This window comes from Amphiprion ocellaris, chromosome 10 (assembly GCF_022539595.1).
Source record: "Amphiprion ocellaris isolate individual 3 ecotype Okinawa chromosome 10, ASM2253959v1, whole genome shotgun sequence".
Classification (NCBI taxonomy): Eukaryota; Metazoa; Chordata; class Actinopteri; family Pomacentridae; genus Amphiprion; species Amphiprion ocellaris.
This window is the reverse complement of record NC_072775.1, coordinates 30,019,045-30,046,563: the sequence shown is the minus strand read 5'-3', so window position 1 is coordinate 30,046,563 and position 27,519 is coordinate 30,019,045. Positions and strand designations below refer to the sequence as shown.

General features: G+C 39.4%; 1 protein-coding gene across 1 annotated transcript in view; it reads left to right on the top strand.

The window, feature by feature from the left end:
* The window catches only part of LOC111562872 (contactin-associated protein-like 4), a 165,124-nt gene that overhangs the window by 30,378 nt on the left and 107,227 nt on the right, over positions 1–27,519 (top strand). The window contains exons 2-4 of the mRNA XM_055014594.1: positions 3,702–3,812; positions 21,204–21,397; positions 25,974–26,121. Of these exons, the coding sequence (XP_054870569.1) occupies positions 3,702–3,812; positions 21,204–21,397; positions 25,974–26,121 (453 nt within the window). The remainder of the gene's footprint in view (positions 1–3,701; positions 3,813–21,203; positions 21,398–25,973; positions 26,122–27,519) is intronic.

Here is a 27,519-nt window from a genome sequence, read left to right as displayed (position 1 = left end):
TGCTTAACAGCTCGTGTATTGTTGTACACTTTTCTCTCAAGTCCCACCCCCAAGCATATTGTTACACTGCAAGCCTATCCACGCCCCCGCCACCACACACACACACACACACACACACACACACACACACACACACACACACACACACACACACACTCTATTTCCATCTATAAAGACAGCAATTGTGTGTGCAGGCCTGGATGCTGCAGCTTCTTTTTGACACAGTTTAGTAGTTTTGAGAGGCACTGACAAATTAAATCATCCTGCAGATACTAGCATATGTGTAGGTGATGACAAGTACTGTATTTAGGTATTTACTGGGGGATTGTGAGAAGAAATCATTTTCAAAATGTGATCACCAACCATTTAGTTATTAAGAAATGGGTATTTGATTCATTTGTTCATCTCAATTCATTGAAATATCTCAGTCTAAACATGGTTGTTCTTTTCACAGAATTACAGTTGAAGATTAAGAATCTATGGTTGTTATGGAATCCGTGTCATTTAATCATTTCAGCAGAGTGGTATTCCCCTGTAACAAATAAAATAATCAAAAAACGATGGCGAGGTACATGAAGACTCGTGCTGTTGAGATGAAGTGCCTCAGTGTTGACAGAGTAATCGAAGCTAACGCCTTGTTGTCGGAGTTGTGGGCTTGGATCAGACTGCAGCGTGAATCATAGTAATTGGCTCGTTTCAGTGGTGGAGAGCAACATCCATTAGCGGAGAGGCTTTAGAGGGAGGCAGCGCTAGTTTGGCTTAGGCTTACAGTCTGCTGCTGGAGAGGAAAACTGTGAATATTAATGAAGCTGACGTTCATGAATCTCTGGATGATACACTTTCACCATGCAGACCACAGGCTCATAAAACATATGTTCATTTCTATTCTTTGTCTTTATGATTTATTGTATTATTTCTACATGTCTGCAGCTCTGGTGCCTCAATTAACAGCAACTCGTGCTCGAATTTCTAGCCCATCTTTTTAACCTTCGAAACTTAAAGCAGCTTCTCAGTGTGTTTACTTCTGTTGCATTTTTACCCACTGTTGGCTCATTTTTCACTGCAATATAACATTCTGCACTTCTATGGCAATAGCACAATAGCCACCACCATGTTTTACATCATGATGCTGCCACCACCGTGCTTCACATCATGATGCTGCCACCACCATGCTTCACATCATGATGCTGACACCACCATGCTTCACATCATGATGCTGCCACCACCATGCTTCACATCATGATGATGCCACCACCATGCTTCACATCATGATGCTGCCACCACCATGCTTCAAATCATGATGCTGCCACCACCATGCTACACATCATGATGCTGCCACCACCATGCTTTACATCATGATGCTGCCACCACCATGCTTCACATCATGATGCTGCCACCACCATGCTTCACATCATGATGCTGCCACCACCATGCTTCACATTATATGCTGCCACCACCATGCTTCACATCATGATGCTGCCACCACCATGCTTTACATCATGATGCTGCCACCACCATGCTTCACATCATGATGCTGCCACCACCATGCTTCACATCATGATGCTGCCACCACCATGCTTCACATCATGATGCTGCCACCACCGTGCTTCACATCATGATGCTGCCACCACCGTGCTTCACATCATGATGCTGCCACCACCGTGCTTCACATCATGATGCTGCCACCACCGTGCTTCACATCATGATGTTGCCACCACCATGCTTCAAATCATGATGCTGCCACCACCATGCTTCACATCATGATGCTGCCACCACCATGCTTTACATCATGATGCTGCCACCACCATGCTTTACATCATGATGCTGCCACCACCATGCTTCAAATCATGATGCTGCCACCACCATGCTTCACATCATGATGCTGCCACCACCATGGTTCACATCATGATGCTGCCACCACCATGCTTCACATCATGATACTTCCATCCACCATCACCAATATGATGTTCTTAGTGCAGTCAGTCATCCATAAACCAAATGTGTGAAGCATGTAAAGGTTTCCTCTGACAACACTGATTCATCTCCATCAGCATCCAGCCTGTAATGAGTCAGTCAGGACGCCATTCATCTCCTCAACACGACATGATTACAGTATTCATTTATCCGTCGAAGCAGAATTAAACCATTCACTCGTCCAACTGGACATTATTGCACCGCTCATTCATCTAAATATGGTGCCATTATAGCTGAAGACCTGGGGAACATTAAACCTGCTTCTGACTGAACAGACTCCACTTGGCCACTTATGTGTAATATTCAATAGGAACGATAGACTGCTGTCATGAGAAACTCTTTATTTTTGACTTTTTGCTTGCCTGTGTGTTATCTATTGGTGTTAAATGCCTTGTAGTCTAACTGGATGAACTCTACAATGCACAGTGGTCAAGCTGAAAGCAAAACAGTGATTCTTTGATGCAGAAAAGGTGATAATTTGCGGATACAGTGCAGCTTTCCTCCAGCTGTTTTGAACCATCCAACTGTTTTTCATTCAGGCTAAGAGACGGAGAATAATCCACCTCCAGCTGCGCCTGATATTGTGAGATCCTCAAGTGTTGATCTCTGCTCTGTGAACCGCTCTGCTGTGTTTTTCACTTTGCAGAAGAGTTTTGGGTTCTGTTGTTCAGCCTCTTTTAAAATTTTGATTTTTTTCACAGAGCGCCTGGAGCATAATGTCAAAGGCCTGTTTTTACTTATTTGATATTAAAATCTCAGCTAATCAGACTCCGCTAGTCCTTTCACACACAGCAGCATTTATTGAGGCTAAATAATGTGAAGCTGCTCTAATTTATTTTTTAATCTGAATACAGATTGCTGCAACTTTTTTTGGGTAAATGCATGACGGGAAATGCTGATATATGAACTCTTAATGTTTTTTTTTTAAATGAACACTGACATCTTTAACCTTCAAATGTATCTCTACTCGTTTGCAACCTTCAACTATTACACCCTGTGTAATCCATTAATGTTTTTCAGCTCTCAACTCTGGTATTCTTCAAGCTATTTGTACTGAACAAAACTGAAGAATTGTTTAATCTAGAAAGTGCATATGGTAGAGGCTTCTGAATGTTGTAACTAATGCTGTAAAATAGTAAATACTAACTTCTGATAAGTTTCAGCATCTGAAAGAGGAAACAGACCTACCAAAGCTGTTCTCCTCTTGCAGGTTATTCCAGAGTTGATGGCTCCAAAGGCTTGATTTTTTTTCCCCCAGTTTTTTGGTTTGATTTAGGGATTACTAACATTCACCTGCCAAAGGATCTCAAGCAGCATTCAGACATTTCTCTAAAACTGCAGGCTTTAGAAGGCTAGAAGGCAACAGCTGTGGAACTAAAGATGCATCTTCAGGCTGCTGATGTGGAGGAATTAGGTATTGCACCATTCATGAATGATAACATGATCATCATGCACAGTCCATTTCTCTGATTTCCATTTTGTCTGCAGTACTGAACATTTTGAAAAGAACAACCCTTTTTGGTCAAGAGAATGGTCATCATGATGTGAAGCATGGTGGTGGCAGCATCATGATGTGTGGACCATTTTTGTAAATTTTTATAAACGGCCATTCTATTTTTTTGGAGTCATTTGAAGCCGTTGAATTGAGAAAAGACTGCCTTCTCTGAACATTTTATTGGAATTTGTAACCATACCTGTTATTTTTCTGTTTTCTCATTGGTTGACAGAGGTGTGCGATAGCCCGCTGGTGTCCAATCTGCTGCCATCATCCTTCAGAAGCTCCTCCCAGCTGTCCAGCAGCCACGCACCAGGCTTCGCCAAACTCAACAGGAGAGACGGTGAGGACGAGTTTCTGCTCCCGACTGAACTGTTTCGTGCAAAATGTTGTGTTTAATGAGTTGAACCTTAGCTCTGGAGGTGTTTTTAGCAGGAACATTAGACAGTGTATTAGACAGTGTAGTGCTTTATGACCCAGTTCTGTGAGCATGATTCGACAAGCAGTAAAAGGGCTGTCACTTTCTAAAAAAATGTCAAGTCCCAATGAATTCAATCACAACCTCTGTTCATCTGTCTACATGTCTGTGCATTTACTGAAGATTTTTACAGAGACAAGCACAATATGCAGCTTGAAGCAATGTCTTATGCCACAGCATTTATGGCCAAAGCTCATTTGCAATGCCTGTCCTTAGAGGAGTCTTAAAACTAGATATCATACAACAACAAAATACCTTAAACGACAGCACAAACTCTACGATACATATACACAGCACTAAACACTTGTGAAAAGTTGTCCAGGAGAAGTTACATATTCTGATAAAGACACGGATTGTAATGCAGCTGCTTATATTTGTTGTCAAGTTTGCCTATGATGAAGGTGCTTCTATGTTATGATTATTCAGTTCAGCAGGGTTTTACTTGCCATCAATAGCGCATGAAATAAGTATGTCAAGCTGACTGCAGCCACCTCTGCTGGGCCTCAAACTTCAAACATTTATAAACTGTAAATATTTAAATTATAGGATGTTATTAAATATTAAAATTTCCCCCAATTTCAAAGAAATTTTTTGAATTTTAAATTAAAACAGACAGGCCTAGTTAATGATTCTGATCAGAGTCGTGTACAATATGCTTTTCTGCTTCTTTCCACAAAGGTGACAGACATTTCATTCCATTTAATGATCAGTGGTGTCTGAAGTGGCCTAAATATATGTGTGACATGCTATAAAATGAAGAAAAAAGGTAGATTTGAACAGAGGATGTTATACTGTATATACCTTGTCCATCAGAATGCCCCAAAACTTGTATGTTTTTCAGTATGAATTCTCATGAATATTCCTTTTAAACCCATCAACTTTGAAAGGTAGCTGAAAGATTCTTATCTTTCTTCTTTTGTGTGCCTGAAAAGCTAGTGGGAATTTTACAACAGTTTCAAACAGAATGCAGCTAAGTGTGGATTAAGGTTGATGCAGATTATCTCGGTTTTTCAGTGTGTGTTGCTTTGATAATGGGGAATTGTGCTTCTTTATTGCTGTGGAGTTGCTCTGCTACAGTGGAGCTCAGTGGAAGAAAAACTTTTGTGAACCTCAGGACACAAAGCACAAAGCATTGAAACAGAAATTTTTTATAGGATTCTCTCAGATAAACACACAAGTCACCGGTGGCTAGTTTAAAAGTAGACAGAGGATCAGAATTATTTCTGCAAGACAAGACAAAAGAAAAGCAAAAAACTTCAAAAATTGCTCGTCTTTAATCTCCATAGGTGCAGTTTGTATCGGAGGCTTTATACAAGGAGGATGAATGGGAATACTATTTGTTCGTCCTGCATGGAAACCCAGCAGGGAGGCTTGTGTTGGATGCTGATGTGAGGCTTTGACAAAAAACGAAGGCTGTGATTTGTTGTGGAGCTTTCTGCAGGGAGCAAGCTTCGCTGCTTTATCCTGACATCAAAGCTCAGAATCAGCTGGGAGGGTGAGACGGGTTTAATCTGGATCTGAATGATTTCCACCACCTGGGAAAGTAAAGGAAGCGGAGCATGAAGACATTTATCAGTCTGCCAGTGTGCTGTCTTTGTTTGCTTACACGTGAACAACAACGCTACGAACAGCTGCTTCACGTTTAACATGTTTCACATCTTTAAGAGGGACGTGACATGATTGTTCAACATGGACAGAATATTTAAGAAAAATACACACAATACACAAAATACACCTAATATGGATCTTTTTGTATATTGTAGATGATTTTATATAACAGTAGGAAAAGCACAGGTGTAAATGATAAAATGAGTATTGGCTGAAATCAGCTTACCTGCTTCAGTTTCATGCTCGCTGGGTCACACATGTCATGACTTCCTGGGATACTTAAGTCAAACTATTATTAATGTCATTAACACTGTGCTGCCTGCACACTGATGGATGTCAAATATGTGCTCTGAAAAATGCCTGTTTTCCGCCGTAGCTCTTGTTTTTGCTGGTCTGACGTCACTGACTTTCGGCTGATTTGCGAATCGAGTCTGCAGGGGGCAAAGTGTAATCAGGGCAGTTTGGAGTTTTTATGGCTGGATTTGCATGAACGCACACTGGAACCAGGGTGAGGCAGATTGAAGAAGCGTACATTTTTATGCAAATTGTAGATATATTCTGAGCTGAAACCACTTTATCTCCTGCCTCTTTCAGAAGCAGTTTTTTAAAAAATCAGTCATGATGCTTAAAGCTGCACAACTCAATATTTTCACATTAACAATGGAGCAAAAAAAAATCATATTTATTGTGAAAGGTGTTGTTCAAACTAAAAAAAAAAGAGAAAAAGAGACAGATATAATTAATACTAAGAGCTGTAGTTCAACTCATCTTTTTTCTGTTAGCATTTTAGCATCCTTTGAGTTGGTTTTGCCACCTGCAACTTTCATTGATTGATTAAAGAATGGGTTTATTGAGGACATCCCTAAGAGGACCAAGGAGGTCAGGAGGCCTTGGACGAAACAAGAGAAAACAACCACGAAAATAAAATGCAAAATCATTACAAAGACACACAAAATGTCTACAATACCAGGGAAAACACCACACAGGTATACAATTAGAAACAGAAGAAACACAAAACAACCACAATGAGATAAAAATGACTGAAGTGAAAGTGAGGCCAAATGAAGAGACCATGAAGATTTTTTTATTGGAAAGATGAAGCCTTTTGCTTGTGCTCACAAAGGGACCCGAAGTTCTTCTAGAGCAAGTCTTGCCATGTGGCAGTCATCTTGGTACTGTCTTCTGGTATCTATTCTGAGTTAACAGGAGTTACAACTGCAGTTTCAAAGGTCACCACCAGTCAAATCTAGTAAAAGCTGCTGAAAAGTGTTTCGGTTTTAGCCCAAAAATAAGGTTTAAAAAGCATTTTCCCCACAGTGATACTTCTACTATACTGGATGTTTTCTGCTTATCTGCTGTAATGAAACGAAGAATTGTGAACGTGTTCCATACAACAACCATGTTTAGTGATTTTCTGCCATAGATTTCCATTCTTCTTTAAATGGTAAACTAACGTCCTTATTAACCACCTTATTCAAGTCTCTGCCCAGACTCACTGCTCTCTACTTTGTTCCAGCCATTTTCCATAAAAGAAAAAAAACTACACTTTATAGATTCTAGTCAGGTAAATTGAGAAAGTTAGCAACTAGCTGGTACATATAGTGGAGCATTTAGCAGCTAAAGGTTCATTTGAAGGAATGAGTTGGTGGAGACCGATGGAAAGCTGAAACAACACCGAGTAGAGGACTCAAAACACATTTGGCAGGTTGCTAAAACTGACTGTTGTTGATGCTAATGTGGCTTTGTATCTGCTCAATGTCTTTGTAGGCAGCTGTTAGCCACAGCATCACATCTGCAATGACTCTATAGGACGATGAATAAATATCAAGAATGCTGCTTTAAACTCACCACCTTGAGCCTCAGGTCTTGTATTATGATAACATGTTTATCCTTTTAATTCTACTATAATTTCTCCAACCAGATTAGTAATATTCATGTCAAGATTAGAGCAATGGTTAGTAGTCGGAGTGTAATAAATGGCCATCATACCACAGATGGCATGAAAGCTTCACCTGTCATGTCACAGCTGTATTTTTTAGATCCAGCTCTAGTTCTCGGTGGATCTGGGGAGACGCTTGTGTCACATTTCCTTCCCGGCTGTATTAACACAGCAAAGCCAGTGCAATCCCAGCTGTTGGCTGAAGAAATCGATGAATATATGAACGCCTCCGTCATTTGCAACTGCTGCTGCCGCTACTAATACTCTGCCTCCTCCAGTTGTTCTCAGAGGAGCAGCTTCACTTTCAGTTCATTTACTCCCTAAATGAACAGATTATCAGAGCCCTGTAATACCACTGACAAAATAAATGCATGTCATATTAAATATGGATTTTGGGAATCAAAATGTTATCTTTTTAGTTCATAGTAAAGCCTTGTATACAATGAAGTGATGAATCTATTGATGACTGACATTAACCAGCATGGAAACAATTGGTGCTAAAGGATTCAGGCCCCCTCTGGTGAAAATTAAGTGATTTTTTTTTTAACTTGGTTATAATATCGATATGTGTGTTTGTTTTTTATATTTCAGATGATAAATCATTGGCAAAATAACCAGTCAACACCATGGCTGAGTATTTCCACCTTAAACTGCAACATATCAATGAAAGACTCAAAAACATTAATTCAGACTGTCAGGGTCTGTCTGTAATAAGCCTAAGAAACCAAACATTCAGCTTGCAGGGCGGAGCTTTCTACATCATTATTCTTCTTCAGAAACAATTTCCAGTTCAGGACTACGTAGATCTATGCACTCCAGAGTAAACACACAGTTACATTTAAGCCATTTTAAGACAGGCAAGGATTGTTTTTGTGGAAACAACTTGTATATGTGTCACTTTGATTCACAGAGATTCATTTTTAGGGGTTTAATCAACAACTGCAGAGGGACTTTAAGAAGTTGTAGCTGATTATATTCAATATTCTCCCCCTTAAGGTCAATGACTCTGTTTATTTAGTACCAATCATTTACCAGTTCAAAGAGAAGAATTTAATCAATTATGCAAAATGCATTAGGAAAAGCACCTAGCTGTGCTGTAAACTCTATAGCCATTGGAAATCATTGGGTTGTAACCCCCAGAGAATTGCAGTAAGAGTGCTAAAATGAGGTAAAATGAAATAAATCATGTCCTGCTGACTAATAATTTCACTTTAAATCTGGTTCTTAGTGGTAATTTTGCCTCTGTCTGTTGTGTCTCTACTCTCTGCTCTGTTGAGCGGCTCATTTCTCATTCCACAGAATAAGTAGTAAAACTTATACAACAATCACTCACACAGAGGAGAGTGAAATAGACTTGGTTGGATTTCCCTTGACCCAATCATGACAATGCTCAGTCATCCTCAAAATGGTTGAAAAGCGTTGGTCTTCCAATTGCGAACCAAGAAAGTTGTGAGAGGAATGTCCAGAGGGACTCCTGAGTTTTTCTGCAACATCTTGAGTGGAAAATCACATCCAGCAACAATAAAAATCACGACAACTCTCATCCAAAAGAGTTTTATTTTGACACTAGATGGATATTTTGTCAGGATCTTAACATATTATTTTAACTTCTTAAAGAAAAGCAAATAATAAATGTATATAACCTATTTCAACATGCTTCCAGTGGAAAGCATTTTCCACAAGAATTTCCAAGTTAGAACGACTTCCAAATACTACTACATACTACTACAGTTTTACTTGGCAGACGCTTTTATCCAAGGCGACATACGTCCGAGTGTACTTACAAAATAGTTTCAGCTGCCACACTAGCATTGATGAAGAAATCAAAATTTGGCTTAGAAAATACTTATTTGCACAAATTATTTTTCTGTTTCTGTGGAAAGATCAGCAGACCTCCTGGACATGGTATATCTACAAGTCCTAAGTCAAAAAGCAGCTGTTTGATCTTGGTCACTAATCTGAAGCAAAACTTTTGACTTCTACACATTTCAAGAACATAAGACACGACTCTTTAATGCAATGGAAAAACACCAGGTAGTTACTTATGGCACCAAATTTCAACCCTCAAACATCAGGACACCAGGTTTGTAGTTTCAAATTTCCAGAAAACCAGATGTTCAGATGCCCTGCTTTCGCGCACATACCCAACTATCATTGTCCTTATTCCTGCTGCTTATTTTAAACCAGAGTTGCTGTTTCCTTCATTTGACTCCAATAACGTCCTCTAATAGAAACACAACAGCTTCTTTGTCAAAGTTTGCTGGACTTTGTTGAGACTTTGAGTGAGCTGGACGGCAAAAGCTGCAGCTAAAATGACCACAAACTGTCGCAGTTTTATCACACTAACCTCCTCTCAGCAGTGATGAATGTGCCTGTATGTGGCGTAAAGCATACACAGAGAAACTGACACATTCCCTTTAATACATTGCAGATTCTTTTGAAATGTGGCACAGTATTTTGTGCAGTCGCATCAATTTTTTGCATCAGGGCCCAGAAATGGCTGAAACGCTCTGGCAAGAAGCTGATTGGAGATGAATGTCTTTCTTACCAAGAGCCTGCAGGATGAATCACTCCTTATTTTGGGCTCCACACCTCTCTGCTTAAGATCCCTCTTCATTTTGATTTGCTATTCTTACCGTTCATCTCTCACTTCTCCCCCAGCCACTTTTCATACTTCGTTACTACTCCCCCTCCTCTTTTGTCTGTCTTCGTTTGTTTCAAGTGAGTCCTTTTAAAGTCCTTTTAAATTGCCCCCCTTTTCTTCTGCACAGCCTGTTTTATGTTGCAGTCATTTGTTTCCCTCCATCTGCAGTCACATTTTCATCAGTGAGAACTAATTTAACCGGCTACGTCTTCTTGCCAAATGTTAATAGCAATCTGCGTCTTTAAACGTTTTCTTTTCTCGGGCAACACCAACAATTATCAGTCATGCTGCCGCAATTATGCTGGAGACAGACTTTAAAAAGAATAATTGTGCCACTGTAATCACTTTCTAAATGAATTTGATTTAAAAGTGCAATTTAACTTTAATTGGAACCTTTCTGTGGTTGTGTGCACAGCCAGCCGACCAATCAAGGACTGATTTACGTCCATGTGTGTGTTCAAAGTTCCAATGTTACATGTAAAGCTTGACGGCAACGTGTTGTACTTTTCCTGTATATATACACCAGTCAGGTGTAACATTATAACCACCTGCCTATGTTGTGGCATTTTAATATTGAACAAATGTTAAAACTAGGTGAATAGGATGTTTAAATCAGGTTTTAGTACAAACAATGATGAGACTAGGAAACCAAACCTGGCAACCAAATTTATGTACACACCAAATAATCCTGTGAAAACTGCAACCCAACAGAAGCCTATGGAACCCATTAGTGATTAGGAAGAACAGCTTCCAAAGAAGAGCCGGCTCTTTCGGCTCCCAAACGGCTCCTAATTTAGTATTATTTGTAGCCTCATATTTTAGCCTAACCTAGCAAATATGAATGATTTGTACATTGATTAACCCTTTTGCATTCAGTGTTTTTATGAGAAGCCTCATAACTGCCAAATGCTGTGCATTTGTTCTGTTACAAAAGCAGACATTCTTACCTTTCTTTAATATTTTAATCAAACTTTTTTTGCACAGAACACAAATGAACAAAACACAGCACACAAACCTCCAGAACAGAACCAGAGCAGAAACAGCACCAAACAGCATAAATGTCCTCAGTGCAGGTTGGCATTCAGAAAAATTAGACACCTGAGGTTGGATGGGCTGATACAATTTCTTCTTACGGTGAGTATCTGCCCTGTTTTTGAGAAGATTCTCTCAGATGGAACAGAAATTGCCATAGTACAGTCTCCCCTCCATCACCTTCACCAGGTGGGGAAGACTGAGGTCTCGGCCTGCCAGCAGCTTAGTGGGTCATCTGCTCGTTAGATGATGGGCTCCTCAAGATGCGATCTCACCTCCATTACAGCATCAGCTGTAGGATTTCTCCTTGCAGCATCTCCTGTGGTTCTTTCATCAAAGAGCCTCCGCATAGCAAAAGTTTGTTGGTCCTCCTCCACTTGGTCCTCTAATTGTGGAGGTTTCTGGCTGCTGGGGGACATTTTGCTGCTGCTTCACTTATTCTCTGAAGTGCCTCGTCAATAGCTCTGTTGTCACTGAAGGCGAGCTTCTTAAACCCAGGATCCAGCAATGTGGTTTCTGTGAGGACAGTTTTAAACTCCATACTCCATTAAAAATTTGGGAGTTGGCCCTCACTCGATAGGAGTTGTCTCTTCTGATTCACTACAAAGCATCGGCTCTTAGAGCCACATCTTTTGCACATGACACATCACTAGAACCCATATAAGGCATAGGCCGAAAGTGCAAAGGCTCTCTCTTTGTCTGCACTTATGAGTTGAAACCAAGGTCAATGCGAACCATCCGAAATAAATAAGAAGTGGTTAAACTTTTGATGCAACTACTTCATAGACATCCTGATTGGGCCTTAAGACGATGTATTGTGGCTTTCCTGAACGGAAGAGGAGTGTTTAGAAGAAGTTTGCATAGACGATGTAACGCTTTGTGTAGTCAGGTAAAATCTTGAGATTTTGCTCATGTTTGTTCTTACAGCCCTGTATTGAATAAACATTATTTGCATCAAACTTTAAAGACTGCTTGAAGACTCTTTCTTGAAAACTTTTGATCCAGAATTGATTTTTGACTACATGTTTAACAAAGCTGCCTGATCATCATTTTAGGAGGCAGACTGAGTCACGACACCTAATATTGTGTTGATCCCCCTTATGTCATCAAAAATGCTCTGAACCATTGCTCCTTCACCAGAGGACCTCTCAAGGAGTCTTATGGGGTCTGGCACCAGGACGTTGGCAGAGGATCCTTTGGTTGCTCTGGGTTGTGCAGAGGGGCCTCTGGGGAATCAGGCTTGTTCCACTGCATTATGTTGATGATTTATCAGAATGGGGTCTTGGAAGTTTGGACAGCAAATCAATATCTTGGGCGATTGTCATGTTCCCCAAGATGTTCCTGATTATTTTATGTTTTTGCGATGTGATGGGGTGCGTTTTCCTGCGCAGGTAAGTGAGTGACATTTAGGATTTCCATTTCCATGACAGATTTTGTTTGTTCTGGGACAATGTTTCTTTGGGTGTCTAAGTCTCATCAACACTGATGCCAAAATCCAAGGTTTTCCAGCAGAACACCACATAGTACCTATATGATCGACGTTGTTCTCTTCACCTGTCAGTTGTCATAATGTTGTGGCTGATCGGTGTACATGGGAGACATCTGATGTTTCCCAGCAGGCACTCTGTCCGTCTGACATGTTTTCAGGCTGCTGAAATTACCGTACCAAGCTCACCATTCTCATGTAAATGTTGAGCTCTCACTCGAGGCCCGTCTTTTCCTTTCAGCTACCCGTCTGTTCACTTTTCCACCATCTCTCTTTGGCCTTTTCCTTTCAGCTTCACTATTCCTTTTACTCGTGTGTCTCTCTCTTTGTATGCTCCAGTCTGTCATCTGTACCTGTCAGGTGGAATATCAGTGCATTATTAATGATACAGCAGCCTTTTCTTTACTTATCCATCCATCTGCTTCTTACAGCGGTGCTGCTGTCCACGTCAGGCTTCGTCTCCCTTCAGCAGTAAAACAGAAGGAGAGCTGGGCGGCTCTGACCGGCTTTCCTCTTCACCACACTACCTGCACTGCTCTAATAACAACATGGAGACAAATTGAGTTGGTTTCAGCTGTCAGTCCTTACAGGTGAAGTGGATTAGCTCAGTTTAGATTTTGTTTTATGGAACACAATTTGCCCTCAGTCTTACATAATCATAAATATAATCATATTGAGACTTTCAAGTTAAAATGGCAGTACATTAGGTCAAAAAAAGGGAATTTCATGGAATCCAATTTTCTTTATAATTTGGTACCAATTAAGGGAAATAGCGATAGTGCTCAATTTGTACAATTCCTGTTAAAGCAGTCCAATTAATTGCGAGCATGGCCTGGAGAGTCTTTTGTTCAGTGAACATTAGGTTAGTGAAGCATGCAATTAAAATATTTTATCAGGAACACCTCTACAATCCAATACACCAGCTCTGTCATGCATTCTACTTTAATGGAGCATTATTTTCTAGATGCTGTCAGAAAAACAATACTCTATTTTCTGATAATTGAGGTAATAGTGAGTCATGGTGATGTATCAAACTGCATTATATTCAAATATGTCATATTTTTGCACCCTAGGGTGGACAAAATGTTTGAAAAACTTAAACAAAAAGTCTTGTTCCTGTAAAAACACCTGCACTCACTATCTCCTATACCATTCCACACAACTGCATCACCTTCTCCACACACATGACAGTCAATGTGCATAAAGTTGCTCTTCAGTTGGATTTGTATGCCTGTATCACAATTTTTCCTGCAGTAAGAACTGATTCATGGATCAGTGTCAGATTTAATCCTTCCATAACAGCAAATGCAAGATAAGCAAAAAAAGAAAATAACAGATACCTGCAGTGTTAAAACACATTTAACAGAGTGAATTTTATAAATAAATAGGTAAGTAGTCCATCAAAAGCCAGACTAAAACAGAAGGTCTTGAAGTTACTTTGTAAAATCAACATTCTCTGCTGCCCTCAGGTCTTCAGAAAGGCTGTCCCAGAGACCATAATAACAAAAAGCTGCCTCACTGCGGGGTTTTTGTTCTGCATTTAGATTTAATTAAAAGGTGACCAGCAGTGGACTTGAAGGTTTAAGAAGTTATATAGGGTAAAAGCAAGTCCAATCGATAGGTAAGACCAAGTCCATTACGAGTTTTATAAACCAATAAAGGGATCTTAAAATCAATTCCAAACAGACAGAAAGAGGCAGACAGAAACTTTAAAACTGACATAATATCAGCTCTCCTTCTAGTCAACACATGTGCAGCTGAGTTTAAAAGCAGCTGTCATTCAGATATATTGTTGTTGGGTAGACCACGTAAAACAGATAGTGAATTATGCATGAATAAATGCATGCAGTGGTCTCTCTCTATTAGCTTCAGAGGGAGAAACTTTAATGTTTTTCAAATGATAAATTGCATTCTTTGATAATGAATTGCTGAGCTGCTAATTTGAGGCTGAAAACTGAGATCTGGTCAAAGGTGACTGCGGTTTTCCACTTGTTGACATTGATTGAAAGTCAGTTCTTGCATTTTCACATTTCCCTCTTTTCGTTCAGTACCAATAACGAAAACTTCAGTTTGATATCTAAAATACTGTTTGAAATATCATAGATTAATCCTGAGTCATCAGGAGACACAGTGATGTATAGCTGTGTGTCATCAGCGTAGCAATGGATATTGATGCAGTGCTTTTTTCTAATGTTTCCAAGTGGTACCATAGTAGGTTAAAAAATGTAGGAACTAAAATTGAACCTTAAGGGACACTATTATTTATTATATAGCTTTTAGAAGAGCATTATGCTTGCAAAAAAATGCTGTATTGGTAAGATGAGAGCTGAAAAAATGTAAAACTACTTTCTCACAGCCCTTGAATGTATTGTGTGTGACATGTTGTTGCTTGAGTAAACCTGACCAAATTTAAGATTACTGTCATGATGTTTCATCAAAATCACTTTATTCTACATGTGTGAGTGAATTTCTGACAATGAAAAAGGTTTGCCCTAATTCGATTTTGTAAAAAATTAATATTCTATGCTTTTTGGCACAACTGTGAAGCTATTAGTGACTCAGCTGTGACCATCAATCACATGACAAATGTTCAGGGACATATTTAGCTGAACTGGATGGAGAAGTATGGAAACAAATTATAAATGGAAGTAGCGAAATATCTATAGAATGCAGAGATACCATTTTTAAAAACTAATATTGGTAACACTGGCAGGTACTTGGAAAACTGTTGTACATGTTGATGACAGTTTTTTATATTTGTAAAAAAAAAACAAATTTTTTCTCATTTTTTGTCACTTTGTTTTTGCAGAAAAGACTTGTTTGAGTGCTCTCTACTTTTAGACATAGTTGTTCTGTTTCTATATAATTTTTTAATTGCCCCCTGGGGACAAATAAAGTTTTCTGAATCTGAATAGAGGTGCAGGACTTTATACTGCAGTGAGAAATGAGTCCACAGTGAGAAAAAATGTGACAGAAGCAAACTGCCTGGAGTTTTAGAGAGTGGTGAAGTCAAATCTGCAACAAAAAACTGTTTATAAGATTTCATCAATAATTTCAAAACCAATCCAAGCAAAAACTGCTGTGGATGTATCTCTTTTTACACAACTATAGCCTGTAGCCTTGAAAAATGAAAGCAGCGAAAATATTCTTTTATTTTGTGGCAGAAATGCTGTAATTAGTTTTACTTTGCCACTGGCAGCTGTCTCAATGTTCAGCCAGCAGATCACGGCAGCTTTGTGGCTGACAGATCAGTGATGTCGCTCCTCCGACTGTCGTTAACTGTAACTGTATTTCTCAGTGGCTGGCTAGAGCTGGTTGGTTGACAGAAACCATGGAGATGACTTTGATTTAAAGTGAAAGCCGTGACAGAAAGTGTTCGGACCGTCAGCCATAAAGTTCACCTCTGTTTCAATTATATGTGACAGGGTGGACACAGTAAATTTTTGTAATGCCTCTTAGCCTCTGAGTCATTTGCTTCTGATCTCTTTCAGTCTAATCGTCACGAGTAAAGGTCAGAGTGTCTGCTCTTTTCTGTTCTGCTGTCACTGGACACGTCTGTTAGTCAAGTGCTTATTAGCTTTGGCCTTTAGCTCTTTAAAGATTGGCCTCCACCAGCCACCAGACCGACACTGATTTATTTTCACCGCGAGCTTTTCTGCTCGGCACGCCGCCAGGAGTTCTTTTAGATCGTTAACAAAGTGAAGGAAATGCAGAAACTTTGCATCTTCCCATTGCACCACCCCTACAGAACTGACAAAAAACTAAAATAACACACACTATATATCCATTTCAAGATGATAAATGCAGGTCTTTTGGCAACAAAGATGACCGTTTGGTATAGTGGTGTAACACCAGACTCTGCTTCCTAAGACTTTGTGAAAATATAGATTTTCTCCTCCCGATTTTTATTATCTTTTCTTTGACATTTAGTCTTCAAAATCAGATCCTCAGGAAACATAGCAGAACAAAGGTGACTGGCATGTGCTTGACTCAGAAGCACTGCAGTTACATGGCGTTTGTCTTGTGGGGATCTGGGTCTGTGAAGCTCCAGTTATTGAGGAATGACACTGCTCAGTGTCCTGGAAAAGCTGAGCAATGCCAGGGTGCTGGGAAGGAAGCACCAGTCGCTTGATGAATGCAAATTCTGTCCTGGTTGCGAGACAATGGAACAGCTCTTGACTCCTGCAGGGGAACTGGTGGGCTGTGAAAGTTTATCCATCCAGTGTAATTGTGCATTGTGGACTTAGAGATGATTTATGGCTATTTTATGGTATTTACTGTGGGAATTTGGGATGCCAAAGGTGGAACATATTCACATTCTACTTAAAGTCCGTCATTGGTCATGAATTAAAACCTTAAAAACTCAGGGTATGTGTATCAAAATTGCATTTTTAGACATTTTGTCATATGAAAAGAATCCCTTCCTGCCTTAAAATGCCTTAGAAGTAACTCTGCAGTTACTTCCTCTAAAATGTGCAGAACCTACAGTTCCTACCACTCTGCTCCCAATGAAGAACAATGCTACAGAAAGTCCCATCCTGCAACTAGTTGGGATTACTTCCTCAGGTTCATTATATTAGAAAATCTGTGTTTTTAAGTAAGTAATGTTGCAGTTTAAGCTATGGCACTGACTGTTTATTTCACTCAGGATGTGTCTTTTTGCACATAAAACATAGCATATGCAGATGATTTTTGGAGATACTTGTTTTTTTACTTGAGTATTTCTATCTTCTGCCTTTTGTGAAGTTGTTTTTTTTTTTTTTTTACCTTTTACTAAGCAACAGTCTTAAATCCCCACCCCCCCTTTTTTTTTACTATCTGCAGCAGGAAAGTGATGAACACATTGATGCATCAGTAGCTGTGATCCAGTTGTCTACTAGTATACTTTATTTTGAATAAATCATTCTCCATAATAAGTGCTTTCACTTCTGGAAGTGAGTTTGCAGGATTTTTACTGTGACGGTACTCAATGGTTCTGCAACTTTTCACTTGAGTAAAAGAACAAAGTAGTTCTATAACAGTTGTTAGAACTGTGTTTGCGAGCTTGTCATCAGTTCTGTTCGGGGTTTTCATGATAAAATGTCAAGGCTGAAGAGTGGAGAGTTTTAGTCACCTCAGACTGACAACATGATTTTTGCTTCCCTCAGACTTCCGCCTCTGCTGATTGGTTTGTGACTGCATGTCCTTCAATACGGTCAGGTGTCGTACCAAGATACTTTGCTAGAAAATTTTGCAGAGTAATTGGGGTAAAGTTGAGATTAACTAGCAGACTGCTTTGGTATCAGCACTGATGCAGAGAAATCGAGTTGAACTGGAAGCTTGAAAGTGAATTTAACAGCAGCTCTACGTTCAGCCGTTCTCTCAAAAAGCTGCTACATTTTCAGGTGGTGGCTGCTTGTTGGGCTCGTCTGACATTAGCTGCTTGACCGACTGCTGTACCAAACAAATGACACAAAAATGAGGCTTTGTGTGGCAAACAGGCTGTCTAAACCCAAGGGTAACACGTGGCCTGCCGCTCTGATTTTTGCCCCTCCACCAAAATAACCCAGCACTGTCCCCTGGAGGCTTCACATGAATTCTGTTTGGAGCTTTGTTTTAAAATGTTGGCGCCCTGCTGCTGCAACAAAGAACAGACAGCAGCCTGGTGATATTTTTATGCTTTTCGGGAGCTTCTGGACTCCGAATGTGCAGCATCTCCTACTCACTCTTTTTTTGTATTATTGGTGGTGTATGTTTAAGCATGTCCAGTCCAATCTCTTGCTCGGTTTGCCCACTCACATTGTGGAGACTGACATCCCTTTTGGAGACCAAAATCAGAAGCAAAGCAATAATTTTAGCATGAAAACTTGGTATAAGTTTAGGGCAAAGATTGGGAGAGCAGTAGTTAAAGGTAGGCTTGTAGTTATGCATCAGGAAATGAATGTAAGTCAGTGTAAAGTCCTCAGAAGTGATAGAAACTGCCCATGTGTGTGCAGCTCAGTGGGACTCTGGTCAGCAGCCTCCTCCTTCAAAACCGTCCATCTGGTGCTTGAGCTCTGAGGCATCGCTTTGGCCTGACAAAGCACTTTCCTACACACACAACCACGCACACACAAAGATTCCTGCCTCTTCTTTCTCTTATTACTGTTCTGTACCTGAAAATAAAGACAAATTTAATGACAAAGAGCTTGTTTATGGGTAATGAATAGCTTTCACCACCTCCTTTATCGACAGTGTTTTGGGATAAGACACGTCGCTATCAGCATAATCTGCAACAAGTCAGTACAAACCAACCTTTCCACAAACCTGAATTTGTTTTGGCAAACCCTCTTATGATTTTACTCACACTATTGACCCAGAATACGACCAATCAATATGCTCTTTATTGGTGAAATGTAATACAGGAAAGGATCCTGTGCAGGTACTGTAAAACCAATCGATTCCTGGCACTCCAACCTCTTACTGATGACATTTTATATAGTAAATGATGAAAACATCAGGCAAAACTAATCAATTGATCGCACTACAGCCTCTTAGTAGTGCTATATTTGGTGAAGTGGTCTGTGCAGCGAATCAATGCGTGGCACCACAGCCTCCTACCGATGATGTTTCTTGTGGGAAATGATGTAATGGGCTACACAACAGTGCGTGTTGACTTGTTTGTCGGAAGCTCAACACCTCAGCGGTGAAGTTAAAGGAGATGTGAGCGTTGGACCTCGCTCTGAGGATGTCGACACATCTGAGGGCAAAAATTGCTCCAGTAATTGAAGATAAAATGGAAAAAGAAAAACACCAGATGCTTCTTCTGCTTCCTTTTGTGCAGCTTTTGTTGTTTGTCTTCTGGTTGCCAAAGGGCATTTGGACAAGCAAAGGAATTTTAAAAACTGTGCGGTACAGAAAAAGTTGGCTGATGAGGCTGGTGTGCAAAGGTTAGGTTCACACAAAAAATATTCATCCACTACTGGAGGGATTGCCATTAAATTTTGTTCATAAATTCACATCCTCCTTTGGTGGTCCTCTAATTTTCCTCTACTGCCATCATCAGGTCAAACTTGTCTTTGTGCAGTACTTAGGTTCAAGTACCTACAAAATTAATGGCATTCCTGTTATTGTGCAGCTCTGCTTTGTGCTTAGCAGTGCTTGGTATGCTACAACAATGAAATATAAAGTGGGCTATTCCAGAATTGGAGGACCCACACATCAAATTTCAAATAATCCATGTACAAAATACTAAAACATGCAGTTGTTGTATACATTTACTTGTCCTGAGACCAAATCTGAAAAAAAAAAAAAAAACTGAGAGAAGAATGTTTGAATATATTTCTGTGACCCACAACAACCCTGTTAGCAAAACCTTTTCAGCTGGTAGAAGAAGAAAACAGTGAATCACATGATACTCTGGAATTTGCATCAAACAGTTTTCCTAAAAAATGGGTAGAGCAAAGCTATATCCTCTCTTCTATTTTTCATATCTTCATAACATTGTCAGCCTTACCTCATATTATCAGGAAAAGACTAATTCTTTTCACTCTTTTCTTTACTTTTTCCATCAGTTTGTCCTCTTGGTCAGCAGTAACAGCTAGCTACATATCTAGCTTCTACTCCTGAGAAAAAGTTAACATAAGCATGACTTAACAACCCTGTTACTGTGATTAGAGTAGGGTTATCAAACAATAAATAAAACATGGGATGCATATTTTACCATTGATGTGTAAGCTGAGCTAATCAAGCCTTTGATAGTTTATTCCTTATTATTGATGAATATGGAGCAGAAATTTGTAAAAGAGAAGGTGTATTAAGCCCAACTGTCCTCCAATTCTTGTCCCTGTGAACATCAGCATGTTAACAGTCTCTGTGACCATATCTGCATCATGATACTAGAAGGCCATAGAACTACTGTCCCTCAACCACACAGAGTTGCTAGTGTAGCTGCTCTTATGTTCTTGTGTTAATAAACAGCAACAAAATGTATTATGTTTCTCTGATTTACATATTTTCTGTGTGTGGCGAGGAGGGTCCACGTTGCACTTCGTCATGCAATCCAGGTACAGACTGAATGTCACATACGGTGCATTTGTGTGCAGAGAAAGTGAGGAGGTGTGAAATCTGTCATTCAGAACATCTGCTACTTAGCTCTGCATTTTACCAAACCTAAGACAAATGACAAACATGTATGAAAAGTTGTGGAAGTTGCAGGCTTGTAAAGTGGAAAATTGTTCAGAATTGGCAAAGGTTTTCACTCTTCTTTTGATTTATGAAGACAAATGAACCCTTGGATCCCAACGTGTGCTGAGTCCAAGCTGGCTATTGGTAATAAACAGCAGCAATTAGAGTGCCTCGGCTGCTTTAAATGCTGTGTGTTTCCACGGAGCTGTAGACAAATGGGTTTTAAGCAGTTTCATGTGTGAAGAAAAATGTGTTTAATTCTGCATGTTAAGCAACAAATTGTGGCTCAGTGGTCAAACAATTCATTCCTCACACGCAGGTGATTTGGAGGCTCACCTCATCTTTTAGCTCGTATAGGCTGAGATGTAATAAATCAATCTTTTTTCATTTTCCTCTCTGCAGGAGCCGGAGGTTGGTCTCCTCTCGTCTCAGACAGATATCAATGGTTGGAGGTCGACTTGGGCGAACGGACCAAGATCACCGCCGTCGCCACACAGGGTCGTTACGGCAGCTCTGATTGGTTGACGTACTACCTGCTGATGTTCAGCGACACTGGACACAACTGGAAGCAGTACAGACAGGAGGACAGCATCGGGGTGAGTCCTGAACCTGTTCACTGTAGGACACAACCAAAGTCAGTAGAATAAACCAAAAGAACAAGCAGAACTGAGGCTCGTGCTTGAATGCTGCTTTGAAAACCACCACACAACTGCACTGTGGGCATCAAGGAACAATAAACACAGTTGATTACAGCTAATTTTCCTGGACTACCACGGTCATGTTTACTGTGGATATGGTGTTTAGCAGTGCTTGTCTGCAGGGATCAGCTCATCCTGCCCATCCAGCAGAGATAATCACAGTCATCAGGAGCCTTTGACTCTTCATTAATAATGGATGAACCGACAGAAAGAGCTCTGCTGACTGTGCCGACCTGTTGCCAAAACACTTAAGCTGCTGTTGATGGACGCAGAGTGGGACAAAGAGGCAGAGACCATGCAGGGCAGTCGAGAGCTAAACTTAGAGAGGAAAAACACCAGCGTGTCTTTTGGGATTACAATTCAAAGCTTCAGTGCTTTTGTTTATGTCCAGTGTCACTTGTCTTTCAAGATTACCTTTCATGGTTTGACCTTTTTATGCACAATTAATGACAGGAAAGCAAACAAATGGTGTAATAATCTTCAGATGAGATAGAAATTGCCTTTAGAATGAATTTAGTTTGCATCATTGTTTTAGTCATTGATAAGATTGCAGGTTATTTGACTTCAGAGAAATATTCTATTACTCGGGAGAGTTGTTTCTTGTTTACTTTGTGCAAAAACTAAAGTTTAAAGATTACAATTTGTTGTTTTACAAGACTAACTAGTTCTTGGATTAAATAAACAATACAGTGTATAACAGGTTAAACAGTAAGATTTGGAGATGTTGGAAAGTGGATTTTGTTATCTCTGGATTGAGCCTCTACTTCCAATCTTTATGCTAAGCAAACCCATATTGGCTAGTTTACTTGATGTAAATACATGAGTTTTGCTAATTTCTAGTTAACTGAACTTAAAATGTCAAATCTTTTATTTTCATATGACTTCAGAACTTAATTGCACCAGTCCATATAGTGACCCATTTTGACTTAAAATGTTGAGGACTACTACTACTACTAATACTACTTCTACTACTACTAATAATAATAACAACAGCAACAGCAATAACAACAACAACAGTACTAATCTTTTTTTATAGAGAACTTGACAAAATCCAGGTCACAACGTCTCCAAGGTGGCAAAATAAAACAGACGAGTCATGAAATCATTAGAATTTAGAGACGGATAAAAGCATAAGATGACACATAATTCTAACACAGTAATAAAGAGATAGGAATATGGTTAAATGACCTAAAAGAAAGTTAAAAGCAAAATAAAAACTTAAATAAAACCATAAAGGCATATAAGCAGACTTCCCAGAATGCATTGTTAGAGAGTTAAAAGAGACTTTTTGTAGTTTGAGAAAATAGGCATGACGGAAACTTGCCGTGTGTCTTTGTTAAATTTAATTGTAGTTGTTTCGTTTCATTATAATCAAAACAAATTCTAACTATGACAAAGGTTGATACTAAATTTAGTCACCAGTCATTCATCTCAGTGTAACTGGGAACAGAGTCACAGATTGTCTTTGTACTAAATAAAAAATGGCTTCACTGATTGACGCAATTTATTGTCTTTAGCTTTTTGAATTTCTTTTCTCCAGTTCAGTTATTTTAACTCAGCTAAGCTATTAAACATCTCTCAGCTGAATGAACTTAAATTTACCGTATTCACAGTGTACTTGGCTTACAGACTAGAGAGGGGTATCAATCGTCCCATTTAGTTCTCAGCAGGAAGCGTTCTGAACAAACGCTGCACCAGGTGATTCCATGTGCGTATTCTCTGGTTTATGCATAAAAAATAAAGATACTTGCTGTAGCCTTTGGGGTAAATAAAAACCTACTTTGACAAGGTTACATTTGCATAAATCATGTTGAAGGTGTGCGTTATGTAAGAAGGATGTGGTTTCACATAGATGTGACTGAGATCTGGAAAGTCTGTGTTGCTGGTTCATGAAGAAACCAGTGAGATTGACAGCGAGACGTCACCTCATGTTCTCATAAATGCACAACTCTTCAGTGTTTTAACTTTGCACAAGTACCATGTTGGACTTGTATTTGTCTCGCTGTGGTTTGGAGTCTTTCTGTGGAGTAAGAAAAACAGTGATGACTCCTGAGCCGGTTCTAAATATGTTTCCAGTGGCTTTAATACCAAATAGTGCAACAAATATTTAAAGCGTATCGTAGCCCACTGTGAGAGTGGACATTTATCCGGGGTGAAGCCACATTTGTTACAGCGCTGCAGAGAGGAGCTTTTGATTAGAAGTCAGAGCCGAAGCAATTTCCTCTTGCGGAGGGAATCCAGCTAATCTCAGCACTGAGGGTCTTTTCTGAGAGAGCAGAGAACGGATCGTCAGCTTAAAAAACATGTTGATCTGACGCTTTACATAAACTGCGCACAATCCCAGTCACATCTCAAAGTGGCTCTGAAGTTGTGCGAGTTTTGTCAGCCGGGCTTAGAGAGTCTGTCAGAGGAGAAAGTTGATGGCGGAGCTGCTGGATCAACCGCAACCTGTTTTCTGCTTTCAGCTTACTGGGCTGAAGGCCAGCAAAGATTTCTCTCTTTTCTCCTGTATTTCTTCCCACCTCACTTTCTCTGCTTTCCACTTTGAAGAGAGGAAAATATAGCTCTATCACCATCAGTTCTGTTTATCTTTGTTCTGCCACGTATTTGAAATATTTTGTATAGATAAAAATACATAAAAATGAAGGGGCTGTCAGCTATTTTGAGTGCAGGATAGGATGCACATTCACATCAACATGAAGAACACAGGAATTGTTTACCACTGTCGAACATACAGCCGGAACCGAGCTTCCTAAAAGGTAAATGAGATGCTGTTCTGTCCTCAAAATCATTTCTGGTTCATCAGCTGAGAGGAAAAACTGTTCAGCTGCTTGGTCCAAAAATAAAACTCACCCATGAATTCTAATTCATGACCCCAAACTGTGCAGTATATTCCATTATCCACAGCACATACACACTTTCACAGTTAGAATTTGTTTTTGTGTTGTATTTTCTGCCATTTGTGTGAGTTTGATCATAATCCAGACTCAAATACAGACAACATACATCACTACCAGTCACACAGCATCGTCTCTCTCCATCGTGTGAGCAGATCAGACTGCACTCTCTCCTGATTTCAGAGGAATTAATAAGTTAATTATGTGTCTAAGCTCTTTTCAGCAGTGGGAGAGCCAGTTAACCTGCATGTCAACTTCAAGGGAGGGATGTAATTATGATAGATCGCCTGATGGGAGAGATGGAAAGAGATAAAGAGAGCAATCCATCAGGCGTCGGCCCAGAGTCAGAAAGAGGCTCAGTTTCGTGTTCGTACCCCAAATTTTGTTAATCCACAACAATATCACAGTAAAATGCTGAACATCCTTGTTCTGTGTATCCACCTACTTGGTCTTTTTTGAAAAATCTCAAGCACTGTTGGATGGATTGCCATGAAAGTTTATCATTTGTGGTTTGAATCCATTGATTTTTCCTGTAGCAACACCACGACTTCTGTGTTTATGATAATGAATGAAATGTGTTAGAGCTGCTGAAGCTGATTTTTTTTTTTTGTACAATTCTCTCCCTTTTCCCTCCTCTTTTTAAATATGACAAAACCCTGCTGGTTCAAAAATATACAACTATGAACAGCAACTTAAATGATTAATTTTGGTAATGTAGGAAGTTGTGTTAATCAAATTTTCTTAGTGGCATGACCTTTTAACTTCTTGTGAGTGGTTACGATTGACTACAGCTGGTGACTCCTCTGAGCCACTTTAATTAGGACCCATTTGATCCACTCATTAGACTCAGCCATTAACACCACACTGGGAAAGTCTGAGGAGCTCTGAAAAGGGGAAGTATTGACTTGAAATTGAAGTCAGCAAAGTACTTGAAGGCTACCTAAGTTGTCTGGTTGAGGTGGAAACAGCCAAGCGATGTACAACCAAATATTATCATTGCTGTATGTATATTATTGACCTATAATATGTCTATGAAAAACATAAAATGCATGACTGTTTTTTTTTTTTTTTTGTGACACAGAGGCATGTGTGTCAGTGATTCCATAGATTGAAAATTCAATTATAGGAGCCATTATAAACTCAAGACTGTCATGATATACATGATCTTTACAAGTGTGTCTAAACTTTTGTTCACGACTGTACATCTACTCAACATTGTTTGTCATTGAGAGTATATTAGCTCCCCAAACTTATTATGCCACAGTACTGCAATGGTCACTACAGATTCTTAGTCTTCTTAAAATTATAGATATTCATTGCATTTATACAACCGTATTACTGTATTCTGTTGTCCTTTGGTGGTGATAAGTGCAAATATACTGAAAATGATGCATGTCATGTTTGCTACAGAAGAGTAGTCAGTCAATGATGTGAAGGTGCAGTAAAAAGAAAGTACAGTGGTGGGAATGAATCTATAAATTGAAAAATAAATGAGCTCAATACATGTTTAATGGTCCTTTTCGTGTAAAAGAAATGCAGCATGTTCGTGTGTTTTCATGGTGTTTGTGTACTTTCAGTCTTTTCCAGGTAACAGTAATGCAGACAGTGTGGTTCAACACAAACTGCAGCAGCCGGCAATCGCTCGCTTCCTCCGCCTGATTCCTCTGGACTGGAACCCCAGTGGGCGTATTGGACTCCGGCTGGAGACCTATGGATGTCCTTACAGTAAGCAGCTTTTATTTTCATAGAACCACTTGGACTCTGCACCGTTTTCACATGAATGGAAATCTGCATCACCATAGCAACTCAGGCTGGACACCCAACCAGCCGGAGCACCTAAAATTCAGTTTGGTGGATCAAATATGCTTCATGTTAATAAATCACTGAAGTGTTCTTAGAGGATCATTTACAGCAAAGGATTCATTTCTGACATGAGCAAAAAAAAAAAAAAAGAATCAGATGAATTAGACAAGCAATAAAAGAAAGCAGAGGAAGAATGTTGAATTTGGATAAGACGGATTATTTGGCAACATATTTAAGGCACTAGTAGAACCCCTTTCATAGCATTAGATTAGAGTTTGTTATTATAAGAGTGATTGATTTACAGTCTACAAAAGGCAGCTTTGCTCTGATTGAAAAATACATTATTACTTTGTCTCAGTTAAACAGAAATAACTCAAGGGAAGCATATAAAGTCATGACTGATTGACTGCAGAGAAAGTTACCAACAGATAGAAGTTCCTGTTAGTATTTTTCATTTCACAACCTCAGATTGCTATATTTGTTGTGAAATTGCTGTATGTGATGCCAGAAAAAAACACATTTATTTCCATATTTGACTCTCCAGTAAACCAGTAATCTCGTTGCAACAGCAGCTGCTTCTATTTGCTGTAATTCATTGTTTTGCTTCACAACAATTCCCATTCTGAATCTGTGTATTGCATAAAATTGTATGTGAATATGCTGAAAACCCTTAATTCACTGTTTTTCCAAGAGTATTGTAACCCATGAATACTTTGCTTTATATTTTCTTGTTTTGCCATTTTCACACATTCAAAGCAAGTACACCTGATGTGTTTCTGTTTCCGCAGTCGAGACAACAACACATCAGCTCTCACATTGTATTCCATGTTTTTCATATGTTCATCCACCAAGAAGCCCAAACGCTGCCAACTATTGTCTCCCTCCCCACGTTGTTAATTCTCACCTCAGTAATCAACACTGACAACTGTCACGTTTTGCATGTTTCTCTCAGTAACTGAGTGAGAAAACATACTGTGTTAACAGTTTAATTGGCTCCGTCTCCATTTTGTTTATTTCACAACAGATTTACAGTATTAACGCTGGCATCGACAAAGTGTAAATAAGCCCACACTGCACTCTGTTTCAAAAAAAATAAGTAAAGCATATGGTTAACTCTTGCGCCTTCTATTTGGAGATTTCATACCACATGTTTTGAAAACTTCAACTCCCGTCAGTTAGAAATACAGTGAAATTGTGTTAGATTCTTAATTGAATCCATCTGGAGGAAATGACCACATATCAGCATCACTTACAGCTATTCTTCAGTCATTTAAGATAACACAAGATGAAACTTTATTCATCCTCAAGGAATTTCATTGA